This window comes from Frieseomelitta varia, unplaced genomic scaffold (genome assembly GCF_011392965.1).
Source record: "Frieseomelitta varia isolate USP_RPSP 00005682 unplaced genomic scaffold, Fvar_1.2 scaffold_372, whole genome shotgun sequence".
Classification (NCBI taxonomy): domain Eukaryota; kingdom Metazoa; phylum Arthropoda; class Insecta; order Hymenoptera; family Apidae; genus Frieseomelitta; species Frieseomelitta varia.
The window spans coordinates 757,899-773,366 of NW_025110115.1; the positions used below are offsets into that span (position 1 = coordinate 757,899).

A 15,468-nucleotide genomic window follows, 5' to 3' on the forward strand; every position below is an offset into this window, starting at 1 on the left:
TTAAAGTTATTATTATTATTATTATTATTATTGTGCTGTAGCAACGTACTACCAATAAATTTACATTTTTTTATCTGTCGTGTCAGACGGTTACTGCAGCCCACTATCTTTCTGTACGTCCAGTCGATTATATAGTTTTTGCATTGCTATTAGTCACAAGCGATTTTTATGTTACTATCCAAGTACTTAATTATGCAAATTATACAGATGAGAAACTAAAGGAATTTGCAATGAACATTTTCCTCGCAGATTATGTCGCGGAAAAGTTTAATCACCACTCGGAAACAACAATAACCGTTTCGTCTCCTTCGGGCAAAATTTACAACCTAATTATGCATTAACGATCAATTACTTAAAACGTTTTATCTTCGTACGATACGCCATTCAAGACACGATGCACAATGCAACACGATTGCCATCGCGATTTTAATCGTTTAGATTAGATCGACTGCATCGGCTGGCATCCGAGCTGCGACGCGTCATGAAAATCAATATAAATCGATAACTTAAAATCGATTTAATTGATACGATGACAAACTGCCATGCAATCTTTGATGTGTCCTCGTCTGTCTTTATCTATTGCGATTGTAATGTTTTAAATACGCTTGTTCGTAGACACGTCAACATTGCTGGTTTACACATTTCGTTTATCGAACGAAACGATTTTCACACGTTTGAGATACGTACGTCGAGGTCGACGCTATCCGCAGAAAATGCACGTTCGTGAAAAATGAGATGTCGCGGTGTCCGGTGGTGGGGATTTGACGCATCGTGTTAAACCCGCGAACGTGCAAACGAAAAATGATGAGAAGCATTAACTGCGAATGATGATTGACGCTCGAAAACATATCGGTGCAGTTAACGTACGATGTTTGCCTTACATAACGTGACAGTTTCATTTGCTTTTGAGCGATCCGCGTCCAACAAGATAGAGATCGAAACGGGCGCGAAACCCGTCGAAATACGCGTTTACGTCTCGCCAATCGCTTGTATCATCTCGTCGCAGATAGTTAACTGATCGATGCATTCGCACGTCCTACTTACGGATCTATTGTAAACAGCAGAGTTGCTGGAAATTTACATACGAGACTAATCAAATTGAACTGCTGTGATCAGGTATGAGGCTACGTTGAAAATATACATTCTCTGCATGCCTGGTTACCCACCAACACTTGTTATCATCATATATGCAATGATCTCGCTCGGCGATTGTTTCGCTCGCAAAACGTATGAAAATTGCTGACTGACTTACCAAGCGCTCAAACCGTTACCGTCGTGGCATTGCACATGTGACAATAATCGGATCCGATAAATGGCCACACTTACAAACAGAGGGGCACTCACCTTTAATTCATTGGCGAACGATCATCACGAGTTCTGCACTTCGTAACCGATGCTGACATTCAATTCTACCGGATAAGAAGGGGACAGTTGCGGGGAAATCCAAGTTTCGAACGCGCGCAAGCACTACACGACAGCAAACACTAACGCAGTCTCGTAGATTGCCGGCAGAGCGCCAGAATTTCGGAATGCTTTAAAAAACCGTGTTCCTTAAGATGGCGACACCTTCTGACGGAAGCCGGAGCCACCATTGGATCGCGAATCGATATTCAGCGCGAACGGGATTGTGGGACCGCTGTTTCCCGTTCGCCGAGTAAACGCGCTAAACAAATCTTTGAATTTGCTCCAATCACGTCGCGCCGTTTTCCACCAATCAGCTAACGATCAGTTCAAATTCGAATTGCTCCAGTAAATTAACGTACGTGGCGTGCTCTCTATCGCGGTTGCCGGTTCTTTTTTTAACGTAGAAAATATCTAAAATCATTGCGAAATTTCGTTCGAATTGTACAGATATCGTGATTGTAGTACATCGACGTGCTGTGTAACGAAAATTTGACGCTGAATATGTGCGCGATAACTATTGCAGTAACAAGTAATACGTACGTGGTAACCACTCTAGTGCAGGACATTATTCAACGGGACATTTTTTCCTTTTCTTTTTAATTAGACAACGATTAACCAATAAAAGTCGTTAAAAAGTGTTAGAAGTGTTAGAAGATCGAAAGGACAATTGTGAAAGGAATTTTTTACAATTAGGCGAGTTCACTACCGTCTGGATCGGAGAGGTATGTTTCTTTCTATTAAATTTTCTCATAAAAAAATAAAATTTTTTAATTTTTCGAATTTTTTAAAACACAAGACAATTCTCACAAAGTCGGAATATAATACATGTATATACATAATTCTGTACATTCTGTTCAGTTACATAATTCTATATATGAAAAATATCTTAACTTAAAAAACAAATTACATGTTAATCACGTATATTATGCTTGTAACACTGGTCTTTCGTGTTTGCCTTCTAAACTATCATTAACAGCTGAATATCCAGTACCACCCTGAAATGAAGCAAAAATTATGATTATTATGATATTCTATTTTAACGACTTTTACTCTTATTCTTAATAATTACCCTTTGGAGAGGTATAATATCTGATTCAGTCAGGTTCGTACTATCTAAAGGATTGATCCAATCTTTCTTTATGATTTTTTCTACACATTCCATTGTAACCACATCACCACTGAAAAGATTATGAAACAATTGCTTATATTATACGTAAGAAATAATATAACAATAAAAAAAACAGTAGAAAGTGAAAAAGTCATACGTTGTTCTTATAATTGCACATGGTACACTGTTACTCAAGATATCATGTGTAATTGGACACATGTATCTTGCTTGTTTAACAATAAGAGACTTTTTGTCATCTGGATCCTTTACTTCAGTAAATTTCACAGGAATAAGATCTTTTATTTTCAGCGGTTTTCCACTAAGAGGACAATAAACTGTCTTGTCTGGTTTCTGTAATGTAGTTTCTTTTGCCTCAGGTGTCTTAGAAGGAATCCAAAAGCTTGGTAACATTTTATCATTACCATTACTCATATTTGAAACTGAAGATGTAGAGTCTTTGGTTATAATCTGACTTCGAGAAACAATGTTTTTCTCTCCTTTTAAAAACTTTTGCAATTTCTGTAATTCTTCATTAGCACTTTTTTCATTTGATTGTTCCTTGAAAAATTATAAAAGATCATAGTAAAAAAAAGTACTTGATAACACTTTTATTTACATACTTCTATTTACCTGTTCTTGTTGTTTTTGTTTCTCATACTCCTTCAATTTCCTTGCATATTCCTTCTTTTTGGTTAAGACATATTCTAGTATTGCTTCTTTGTCAAACAAATAGCCATCCTTTCTGTACGAAAAATTTACTGTTAGATACAACAATGATATGGCAATACGAAAATTAATATAAAAGTATACAAACGTTATGACAGGATTTCTGCAAGGTTGTAAGGTTAAGCAGCAGCAATCAAAATCCTTCACTGAATCTTTTCCCACTCTTTGTGTATTTGTACCATAACCTGATGCTGTTGCGTCCTTCTTCTTTTCATGATAAGTATAAACAGCACCAGCTGTACAATTTCTCGCGTGACGCGTCATACTTTTTTTCTTGATTTGTTCACTCTCACTCTCACCAAGTCTAGACAAAGACTAATTACACTAGCCTACGTGTGTCATCTAACGCCATCTATATTATTTAGCGCCATCTATATTATTTAGCGCCATCTATATTATTTAGCGCCATCTATATTATTTAGCGCCATCTATATTATTGTATATATATTATATGTGTATAAACAAATACATTTTACTTTATATGTTAAATATTTTTTATTTTATTTTTTTTTACTTTATATGTTATTATAACATATAAGTATTTTTTACTTTATATGTTATTTCAAATGTATGTGATATACAGAATATAATTTTTATAAATGAAATTATGCATAACTTACTATTTTGCTACCAATACTTTATTACTACATGTTATTACTGCTATTTTAGAAAATATATAATATCTTGGGAAATAATATACACGATATAATTTTTATATACAAAATTATATATAACATTTATTATTTTATAGACAGTAAATTTACATTTAAATTGTTGTATCTACATACATAGAAATGATATAGAGTTCATATAAATGGAATCTCATTCATTCTCGTTTATTTACAAGTTGTATAATTTTACTTATGTGTATGATAATGGTGATTTGAGCAAAACTTTAGAATTATTGGTCAGTTGTAAGTGACTCATGTTATCTCCTTTTGTTATCGCTGTTAGTGTCTGATGAATTGTCTTTTCTATGTTTCTTGTGTCTTTTATGTTTAGATTTCTTCTTTTTCTTTTTATGTTTATGTTTCTTGTCTTCATCACTAGAAGCTTCCGTGTCTGATTCGCTGTCACTTGCCTCTGATCTCTTGCGTTTCTTGGATTTTTTCTTATACTTCTTTTCTTTGTGTTTCTTCTTAGCTTCCTGAAGTTTCTTTTTCAATTCCTTCTCGCGTAATTCAGTCAGAGGAGTGACATAATTCTCATCACTGTCAGAGCTAGTACTGCTAACATCTAGAACTATTTCTTTATTTGGGTCGACCTTAATAAAATTACGACACTGATATGTAAGGTGTCCGGCATATCCACATTTCTTACACGCTGGACGTACATGCTCTTTATTTTGTGGAATTAATCTAGAAAGAAACTCTGGATCCATACCTATAAAAATAAATATATCACAACGGTTTTTTAAAATTTCGATAAAATATATTTTAACTTTAACTTAAGTAAACATTATAAATATTATTAAGAAATAGTTAATATTTTATAACAGATAAATATAAAATATTAATTTCAATTAATATTCAGTACTTGATATTTATAAATAAAGTCTATACTAACCTCCAATATATAAAATATTCTTGCACAATTAGAATTTGTCAGTCTGTTTTGTTGCCTTTTAACAACTTGATGAGTTTTAGATTTTACATTTGTTACATAGTACTACAAATTTGAGTACAAATGTACTCGAGTAACAATATACTCAATATATATACATTAAAATTATACGTCACAATTGCATAGCCACTTATGAGCAGTGCGTCACTTCTGCCGCCATTACGATTCTAGTTCACTCTGATACGTCATCGTTATATGTGACGTCATTGCTTCGATAGATTGAATATTGGCGGAATATTCGAATACACAATAAAAGAGACAAAAATAATTTCTTGGCATTGTTGCACGATTAAATTAATATTATTAGTAAAATTAGACAAGTTACAGGTCATAGATTATTAATAAAAATAAATTCTTTTAAATAGCTGTAACGCTCAAATTTTATAAATTACAGATCATTTGATTATCTTTAATTGACAAGAAATTGTTAAATTACAAGTGAGACGTTTATAATCCACAGTTGGTAACTTCCCAATATTTACTAATATTATTAGTAAATGAATTAACATGCAAAAGAGCCTTGATAATAATAATAATTTCATTACTCGTCTTATTATCATAAAAGTAGATTCAATAAGATGTAAATAGGAGATACTAATTACTCTCTAGAACGATTTATAAATCATAAGTTCATCAGATTCAAGCGTATTTACATAATTAATGTACAGCTTTACTTCTATCTCTAACACCAACATCTACCATGTCGTGAAAATGAACTATAATAAATTTTATTATTTAAAATTGCCTGCACAGCAAGGCTGAGTCGAACTATTGTTAGGAAGAAATCCTTTTATTACAACATTATAAAATCTACATTTACATTCACATTCGCGAAATGAAGCGACGGCTATTCTTTTTTTTTTTTCTTTTTTTTTTTACTTTTTAATGTCCGAGTGATCGCGTCGAGAGTGACGCTTGCAAAAAATACATCAATGCGAAATACATTCAGTACAAAATAAACATATTTATGTATCATATAATATAATATATCAACTAAGAAGTCTCGCATTGCTTCAAATTATAATTGTACAAGTTATACGAGGCTCGTGATACTCATCTACTTGACTAAACTAACACAATACGTTGATCCTCTCTATGCTACATTTTTCGATCGATCTAGATTTCTTACTTATTGTTAGTCGATGGTTAAATAATTTGGTATGCTTCGTCATGCAGACGATATAATGGACATTTATTCAGACACAACATCGAGTTTACTTGTTTTTCTTTTTTTTCTTTTTTCTTTTTTTCTTCTTTCTTTTGATTAGTTTCGATTACTTATTATTTACTTTACAACAGAGTAACGTTATCATTATACGAGTATCGTAAACGAAGTGTAGCCTATAGAAGACTCTAATATCGATACGAATTTCGTTTCTAACACTTCGATCAAGACTTACACAAAGAGAACGAGAAATCTTATTGTGAGTTTATGGTCCTCAGAGTTTCAAGTACAATGGCTTTCGACAATCACGTTCGAAAAATCGTAAAACTTACCCAGACAGTCATTGCACAAGCAATCAGGAAGATCAGTTGCAATTTGTCGTAGATTTTGTTGTAAACTTTAACATCGATGTTAATGGAACGTTGTTTCACTTGCCAATCATTGGATAATAGAAATAGTAATTCAATGTAATTGCGGTAAGTTTCAATCGTATCAAATTGCAGTCTTCGTTTTTTTTTTCTGGCACTGACTACCTGAGTATCGCGGAATAACTAGTTTTATAAATTTCTCTTTGAGGTGTGCCAAGTACTTTCATTATATAATATTTATATATACGTGTATATAGTTAGAAACGATATAAATTCATATTTGTATAAACGCACTGTGTTGTGCGTGCAAACAATTGAGAACGTTCGCGACATAAACGTTGTTGCAAAAGCTCGCAGCTAATAAAAGATCGAATAAGATAATCGTATAAAGAATACATAATATGCAACGCCGATATGCCATAGTTGAGACTTTAATTTCAATGCCATTTTAATTTGCATATTGATTTTTTCTTGAGACGAAGCAAACGGAACTTGTAGCGAAGAGTTAGTCGTTTCTATTACAATAAGTATAATGCACTAATGTATTGATGTCTATATATTTAAATGTTAAATAAATGAAAAAGTACGAAATTTCATACAAAATAATACTTAATAAATACTTAATAATCGTTACGGATACAAAATTAATAATTCTAAAAACATCAACTATTCATGCACTATTCAGATATCTAAGACTCCAAAAGGAATCGTGTCCCTTGAAAATAGAAGCAATAATATTAACGTAAAATATTTTTCATACGAAGAATAGAAACTGATTAACTGAGTTAATTAGTTGCAAGAGCATAGCGTTTTGGTTATCTACGACATCGGTATACTGCTTCTTCTTTCGTAAACTACGCTATATCTACTTTGATCTACGACTAAACTACCCCAGAAAATAACAGTTGACTTCGTAATAGTTAACAGCATTTTTATATTCGGTGGTATGTATACCACGCAGCACCATATAATCGTAAAGAATGGCGGTGGTATTCACTATACTACGTACCACTCATTTTTGAAGATGATCCGTGGATGATTTTCGTTCGGTAAAAATCCTTTGCGTTTATTTGTAACTTGAAATCCTCGCGCTGATTTCGAAAGAAAGCAATGTTCCAATTCGCGGCAACGGTTTTAAATTCTCTTCGAAGTATTTACTTTTATTAGCACAGCTCTTTCAATAATGAGTAGTGGAACTATTCAGACAGCAGAGGTAAATAGACGTATATATAAAACAGTAATTCACGTTTAATTAAATTCCAATATCTCTCTTCTTTTTTTCTTTTTTTTTTTTCTTTGGTTGCTGTTGCTTTGCTTTCATCGCGCAGTAAACCGCCGTTTGTCTTGCAAATACTCATGTATTGTATAACATTTGTACAATATTCAATATTTTTTGCGCGGACACATCCTCGACGATGTACATACATGTGTTATTACAAAATAAGAAGTTGCTTCTCCAAAAAGAATTTGGACGGACACTGCATAAATCGTAGGTGCGTTTCAGACAAAAATGCAATGATTATATATATATATATAATACTTGAACATAGAATCTCGGAGATATGCTTACAATTTTCTTTTTTTCTTTCTTTTCTCTTTCTCTTTTTCTTTTTTTTTTTTTTTCTTCTTCTTACGACAAGCGATATGAATACGCATGCAGTGCCTGTCGATTTTTCTCACACGTGCGTTTATCAACGTGTTGATATTCGATTATTAACGACTGTTGTTAGTCGCATTGTTTAGGTGTTGTAGGTCGCATACTCGCATAGAATTCATACGCATAAAAAGACCACAGGTATTACGGTTTATACGTTTCTCTTATTCTATAGTGAACAACGTTAAATGCAACGATATTAACACAAGTGTACAATAAGTGATCAAATATACGATATAATGTTAACGAATAAGATTAAGAATGATGGATTGTTAATCCTCAGAGATCATCGTGGACGAAATTTTACCCTGCGTAATTATAAACTGTTTCACTTCATATTTACTTCTAATTCTATAAAATTCTAAGATAATGAGATATAATAAGGTAAAATTTCATCCATTCGAGGATTAATGAATTGATAAGCGACAAACAAATGTTTCTCTATAACAAAATTGCTTCATATTCAAGACTAGAACAATGACTAGAAACGAAGAACTCAATCAAAGAAATTAATGGCTTAGTTGAAATTCAATTTTTAGAAATACGTAAAAAACGATTCGTACGATATTCGTATTTTGTGTTGCTTAGGTGCAATGTATAATTCCTCCACTTTAGGCGAGATATATCCTATATATACGACATTCATGAATTCGTTAAAGAGTTAACTGTTAGAATCTTTTTTTCCTCCGATAGAGCATAAACTTCACGACCGCTACACGTCTTGTTATCGAAATAAACAGTTACCTTTTACTTGTCCAATTTCACCAATATCGTCTGTTTCATCATTAAGATTATTCGACAGTATAGCCCTCTACAAATCTTGCAACACAGTTACCAACATTTACCTATTTCTTATAAAAAGTTGAAAGTCTCGAAGAAAAATCTTAAAATTCGCTTATGGAATTATGAATATCGAAACGAAACGCAGTTTTTTTTTTTCGAGAAACTACGAAAATTCTGGTTTCGAAATGACGAAAATCCAACCCGAGTAGAAATTCTAAATTCTTTATCGTTTTAAAAATCCTTTGACACCGTGTCGAAATCGATAAGTCTATTCGCCGCTGTCGACCCTTTGAATTTATTACCCAACACTTCCTCGCTAAAGCTTCATTTAAGTTTGTCAAGTTACCTGAATTCATGTAATTTGAAATCACTTTACCAGTCGGGCTTGAAATCAACTTTCCATCCTTCTTCTCATTAGTCAAATTCTCGTTAGAACAGTGAATCGCTTGAATTCCCAACGAATAAATATGTCTCCAGAAATTGATATCTGCGTTTTCCTAATTTTTATCTTGAACATCATCTCTCTCTCTCTCGCTCGCTCGCTCGCTCACTCTTAAGTTAGGTAACTGGTAAAATCGGACAGTATGCGAATTGACGTCGAAGCTGACGACGAATCGTTGCAACGGTCGCGTCAATAAAAAAAGTGTACAATAAAAAAGTAGCCGGGAAAAGTAGTTACAACAAACGTTTTTCCTGGTCCCATTTCTCAAACATTATCGTCATCGGCATTTCTTATACTCCGGGCACCTCTGCGCTCTCGGCACTCGATTTACGCGGCGAAAATGCCTCCCGATGAAGTTGCCATAGCCCATGCTTTGTACTTGTACGTCGTACGATCCGATTTTGCAAAACTTTTTAGCAAAGTTTCCCTCCCGCTGGTCGTTTCAACGTCAGTTTTCAATTTTGCACGGGGAATCCAGCACGGAACGTATTAGAGTTTCGCTTTGATCTTCGATCCGCTATATCGCGAAAGCACCCGTTCAATCGTTCGACAGAAATTGTCGCCTAATTTATTACATTTTTTTTCTTTTTTTTTTGTAGAATCGTCAGCTTACTTTCAGCACTGAGTTTCGCCAGCGCTTTGCGAAGCTATTGATTTTCTTTTCGAATTACAAATAATTGCTCGACAAGGTTCGTTTAGGGTTGAACGTAACAGTGGTGTTCACGTGATCGTTCGAACCGTATTCGATTTCACGTTTCGTGACGTTTTCTCTCTGGTATCAAAGAACGCGATCGAAATGAAAAATTTATTATGAAAAGGCTCTCAGCAGTGAATATTGAATTTTGTTAGTTGGACAAGTCTGAAATCTTTCATACTTGATGATACTACTTCACCTTATCAGTTCAATTATTTACATTTTATAAAATCTACGAACATTATTTATACGACGAAGACTCTAGAGCCGTGCGTAAACTGCTAATTTGGTCCTCGAAGTGTCAATTCGCGATAGACATGAAATGCAAACTATATATATATATATATCACACGTTGTATTTGACTTTAAATTTCCAATAAAAGGAATTTTTACGTAGATATAGCATACTTCATTGCGAACACCACTGCACGTGTTTGCCAAAAGTATAATATTCAACGCGCGACAACTCGCAAATTACAGTGAAAGAAAGATGAACTCGAAATGGCGAAACTTTCAAACACGCCTTCCAAACGATTGTGCAAAATTGTAAACCGCCATATGCATTTACGCCTCGTTACTGAACAATCATACCTAAAAGTGTGATCACAGCTTGACAGAAGGCGTATGTAACATACAATATATTATAGATACAGTCAGAAGATACGTCACTGCGGTAATTATCAGTTAATAAATAGAATTACAAGACGAACTATGTATGAACTATATATATATACAACAAATGCAATTTCATTTTTCCTTTAGAAATTTTTGCAACACGCTTCGAGCGAACAAAGGAAAGTACACTTAATACCCTTAGAGTATTTGACGTAATCGATACATAAGGGAAATATCAAATACTCTTTTGATCTTTTCCTTTCTCTCAGAAAATTTATCTGTGGTGACGATAAACTTCTCATTCCATTGGATATAAATTATCTCTATAATACGAATATTCTTTTTTTTTTATATTTATATCATACGATACTGAAAAATGAATAGGCATATCGCCTATACAGTTTTTAAATTGCAGTAATTCATTACACTTCTTTTTTGGCGTAATGCTTCTGTTCGATCCTCATTGAATTCCATTCATGTTTCGTTCTATTAACGAAGCTGCATCGAAGGTAGTTGGAGTAAATTTGAAAATGAATATTTGGTATTTCCAGCGAAGAAAACTCGAAGGCATGAAAAAACATCTGTTTCTAATGAACGAACGAATGAATGACTGAATTGCTTTATCTCTTTGTCGATTTCTTTTTTTAATTATCGTGACTGTAAAACGAGAAATTTGTCGTAAAAAAAAAAAAAAAAGAAATAAGATATCTATAGCGAAAGACGAATAATCTCTTTTAAGTCAGAATCGAAATGTATATATATTTAATATATATACGTCGTCAGAATGAATAACACGTACATAAATCTCTGTTCTTTAATCGTATTGTTGAAATTGCATAATGAATAATTCTTGACATTTAATTTCATCTTGTTTCCCATTCCATTAGTATATGACACTACGATATTAAATATGGTGTGATTCAGTCGCAATTTCCCTCTTCGTCGAATAAGAATTCCTTCATCTTTGCTTCCCGCGTTGTTCTACTCTATAATAACAGTTGTCTCTTCTAATAAAATTCATATACATCCCCAATGAATTCTCCATTTATTTATTTATCTCTTTTTTCTCCTCAAAAAGTGTTCTCTGGCACAGTCTTTGTCGTGAGATTTTTTTTGTTTCTTCTTCGCAACAACGTTCTAACGTCACTTGTTGATCAATTTTGGTAATAATCAGTTTTTCGTACGCGGTACCGAGTGGCAAGACAGAATGAGAATCGCCAGGCGAACGGTTCGCCTAAAGGGTATAATTTTCGTGGCCGACGCGCGCCAGTCGTTTGGTTTCTTCGTCACGTAGAAAATCGCCGATTCGAAAAGATGTTAAAAGTTCGAGGGAAACTGGCGTTTGGTCAATACCTGGACGTTTTACGAATTCTGCGGCAACAGCTTTCGAGCTTTCCGTTAAAAGCATCCCGGTGAGATGGTTTTATTTCACCCCCCTCGCGCAACAGCAACAACACGGCAAAATACTTCTAACGCTAGCGGCCATTTTGCTTTCACGTTTGCGCAACGAAATCAAACACGTTGCATGTTCATCCGTTTCCAGGTAGTAAACTGCAAGTAGAATATTAGACTACTTCGGGAAACGAACGTGATGTGAAATGTCGCTCGTGACGACGTTAATAAAATATGATCAATGAAATATAATATTCGCTTCTGCGCGATCGTTAGAGCAAACTTTTTCCAAGCGACTGTATGTACGATATACAATAAATATCAATTAGACGAATGCAGCTGGAGGTAACGGGAAGCTACTCACTTGGTAGCTTTCGAAAAAGAACTTTCCAACTAAATTAACTCGTAGACTCGGAAGTTGGTAACTGTCGGGTCTTCACAGCGTGAGAAAAACTTTCCTTTCGATTAGCCCCGAGCGTTAAATACAGGTAGATTGCGTAACTTGAACAATTAGTCGCAAGAATTTTGTAATTAAATTCTTCTCTATCGTTAGATTAAGTGGCGCCCGGTTTACGTTTAAACGTTGTTTGCAAAATTCAACGAAAACTCTTGCAAAGCGATAAAGTTTACCCTCCTTCCATCCTACAGGTGAAATTTCTCTTGGACTTCCGAGAGAGTTCCGGCCTTGTATCGCAGTCATACTTCCCTTAATTGCCGCTACCTCCCCCCATAATTAAATATATGGAAGTTTGGCTTCGGTATCTTGCTAACTGCCACGATCGATATTTCCCCAGCCGAAAAAGAATCAGTTCTACGTTACGGATCTTCCGCAATTTTCTCCCGTACAGCTCCGTCAAAGTTTCACAGAGACGATACGACTCTCAAGCGTTCATCAATGACGTTCAGAAATTAAACAGGCCGCTAGGTAAAATGCCGACTAGCACTCACTCGGTTTGAATTTTTCAGCGACCAATCACGCGAAACACTCTGTCATTTATAATCGATGAGCCTCCCTCCGCTGGAGGGATCCAATTAAATTGAATTTGCATTCATTCGATATGCGGAATCAGGAGTAAAAAGCGGGGAGTAATATTCGGTCCGCGGGTTCTGTCACGAAAATTGATTTTGCCTAGAACAGTTTAACTCCATTACGCCGGAGGGGGGAAATGGCATAAAAATATGGCAGGGGACGTGCGTGGGTAAGAGAGACGCGGACGGCCTCCGCCCCCGTCGAGCAGCATGGCCCCGGCGTATTAACCATAATTTGAAATTCAACGTTCGAGGAACATCTCGCGCCAGGGATAAGCTTTAAAATATATCAGCGTTAAATTGCCGCCGTGCCACGAGAATATTATAATACTCGGTTGGCTAACGACACTTGCGCAACGACGCTGCCCGAGGGATTAGAAGGACGTTATCGTGAAACATTGCCGTTCAAATCTTTCGTGTTTGATACAGGTTGCGAGATGCAACGTGTTTCGAAATTTCGAGAGATTAGAGAAAGTCAAAAGTCCTGCCGAAATTTTCGAACGTGTCCGAGCCTGGTAGGTCTGATTAAAGTAAAAACACTGGTGTTCAAAGTAACAATAATCTGATCTACAATAGAGAAGAACTTATTTCACCGCAATATTTGTTCCTGAGTCCCTAGTTTGTCCCTAATTTAGTCCAGAGTGTTGTACAGAGAAGCGAAATATCGTAGTCTAGCAGTAACGTAATCTTATTCGGGGTATAATGAAACGTTTGTATCATAAAGTAGTACCTTAGCGCTAAGTCCGTTTGAATCTCAATTCCTACGCGCGAACGTTGGCTCCCTTGCAGAATTACTTTGATTCAACATCATCGGTGACGACAAGTTACAAATCATTAATCCTCCTGTGCAGCGACAATTTTCATCTTTATACTGAACAGTTGATAAAATTCTATCAGACAGAGGAAACGAGGTACAAATTTTAAACAATCTTCTTTTCAAATTCACGGGAAAGGAATTTGTAACTTATACATCTGTTCGATCCACCGACGTTATCAATCAACAAATCGTTGTGCAAAAGGGTCCAACGGTTGAAAGAAATTACGCTAACGGAATACAAAATACGTCTCGTAAAAAAATAGAAACTTTACGTTGTAAGTCCACGTACGAAATTAAGAATTTAATGTATTCTACGCATTGACATCTTCATTCGCGAATGAATTGATGTACATAAGGGTGTGTTCGAGGGTGGTTGCGATAGATCGTCCAAGGATCAATCACGACGAACATTTTCTCGGTATCGTGGAACAGACAGCTCTTGGAAGAATACAACTTGGAAGAATGGAGACGAAAGGTAGAAATATTCCCTTAGCATCAGAGTGACAGCAGGATAAAATTCCCAATGGACGGCGATTGCCTGTCAATCGTAATCTCTTACTTATATTCTTTCGATGCTGGTGTCAGACAGTTCCGGTGCACTTTCGCGCGACTCCTGTCGACGATTGGACAATATTTGCACAGAGTATTTCAGACTCCTCCCAGAGTGAAATTTGTCGGTACGTATTTTAATACGAATGAAACAGAGATCGTCAGGTCGTTCGAAAACTTTAATAAAAAGTTATTAATTTAACTTTCCTGGCAAGATATTTTATGCATTTAAAGACTTGGTTTTATTCACAGATTATACGTAAAAAAAATTAATCAATAGAGTAACATATGAATTTCGTGGAATTTCTTGGAAACTTAAATTTAAATTCTGTTTAGAAAAAAGAAAATTATAACCAGACTCTGTTAAAAAAAAAATTATAGGTCGACTAGGAAGGTATTTATATAAAAATCTACATTTTATACGTAAATAATGGAGTAGCACGTGAATTTTTTGGAAAGTTAAATTTAAAAAGGTTATAACTAGACTCTGTCAAGAGAAACAAAATTATAGGTCGACCAGTAAGATATTTCTGTATTTAAAGACTTGGAAATTCACAGATTATACGTAAAAAAATTAATTGATAGAGTAACATATGAATTTCGTGGAATTTCTTGGAAACTTAAATTTAAATTCTGTTTAGAAAAAAGAAAATTATAAGCAAACTCTGTTAAAAAAAATTATAGGTCGACTAGGAAGATATTTATGTAAAAATCCACAAATTATACGTAAAGAACAAATTAATCAGTTTCATAGAATTTTTTGGAAAGTTAAATTTAAAAAATTTATAACTAGACTCTGTCAAAAGGAAAAAAATTATATAGGTCGACCAGTAAGATATTTCTGCATTTAAAGACTTAAAAATTCGCAAAATTATACGTGAGAAACAAATTAATGCAGTAGCGCATGAATTTCGTGGCAAGTTAAATTTAATTTCTGTTTGAAAAGCTGGCGATAGTATTTTACTTATTGTCTTGACGAATGTCGATCTAGGAAATGAACAGTAAATTCAGTCTAACGTTTCAATAAAGTTTCCAACGATCCATGTTCCTCTTGTTTACATTCGTAGAACACACCGACGAAAGTCCGGTTGGGAAATAA

The 15,468-nt window shown here is 34.6% G+C and overlaps 3 protein-coding genes across 10 annotated transcripts in view; all 3 read right to left on the bottom strand.

The window, feature by feature from the left end:
* LOC122531095 (protein cycle) overlaps positions 1 to 1,559 on the bottom strand; it is a 92,242-nt gene extending 90,683 nt beyond the window's left edge. For 2 of the 8 annotated variants that reach the window (XM_043658686.1, XM_043658687.1), the window contains exon 1: positions 1,345 to 1,558. The gene's annotated coding sequence lies outside the window, so the exon portion shown is untranslated. Of the gene's footprint in view, positions 1 to 1,344 lie in introns of all 8 variants that reach the window. The other 6 variants (XM_043658694.1, XM_043658693.1, XM_043658688.1 and 3 more) reach the window with 4 other exon arrangements.
* Positions 1,560 to 2,156: 597 nt separating this feature from the next.
* Positions 2,157 to 3,562, bottom strand: LOC122531092 (nitric oxide synthase-interacting protein homolog). The gene is made up of 5 exons (XM_043658681.1): positions 3,327 to 3,562; positions 3,143 to 3,254; positions 2,670 to 3,070; positions 2,474 to 2,582; positions 2,157 to 2,399 (listed from the first exon to the last, which is right to left on the bottom strand). Exons 1-5 carry the CDS (start codon positions 3,500 to 3,502, stop codon positions 2,328 to 2,330), a joined length of 870 nt encoding a protein of 289 aa, XP_043514616.1. The 5' UTR covers positions 3,503 to 3,562; the 3' UTR covers positions 2,157 to 2,327.
* Positions 3,563 to 3,944: 382 nt separating this feature from the next.
* Positions 3,945 to 5,043, bottom strand: LOC122531090 (protein SREK1IP1-like). Its single transcript, XM_043658679.1, has 2 exons — positions 4,805 to 5,043; positions 3,945 to 4,621 (listed from the first exon to the last, which is right to left on the bottom strand). Exon 2 carries the CDS (start codon positions 4,617 to 4,619, stop codon positions 4,167 to 4,169), a length of 453 nt encoding a protein of 150 aa, XP_043514614.1. The 5' UTR covers positions 4,620 to 4,621; positions 4,805 to 5,043; the 3' UTR covers positions 3,945 to 4,166.
* Between the last annotated feature and the right edge of the window lie 10,425 nt (positions 5,044 to 15,468).

Excerpts from the sequence above, each read along its gene's own strand:
- LOC122531092 (XM_043658681.1), bottom strand. The coding sequence starts at position 3,502 with ATGACGCGTCACGCGAGAAATTGTACAGCTGGTGCTGTTTATACTTAT. Across the intron at positions 3,255-3,326 it reads TGCAGAAATCCTGTCATAAC|AAAGGATGGCTATTTGTTTG; the intron begins GTTTGTATACTT and ends TTTTTCGTACAG. Across the intron at positions 2,400-2,473 it reads ATATTATACCTCTCCAAAGG|GGTGGTACTGGATATTCAGC; the intron begins GTAATTATTAAG and ends GCTTCATTTCAG.
- LOC122531090 (XM_043658679.1), bottom strand. The coding sequence starts at position 4,619 with ATGGATCCAGAGTTTCTTTCTAGATTAATTCCACAAAATAAAGAGCAT.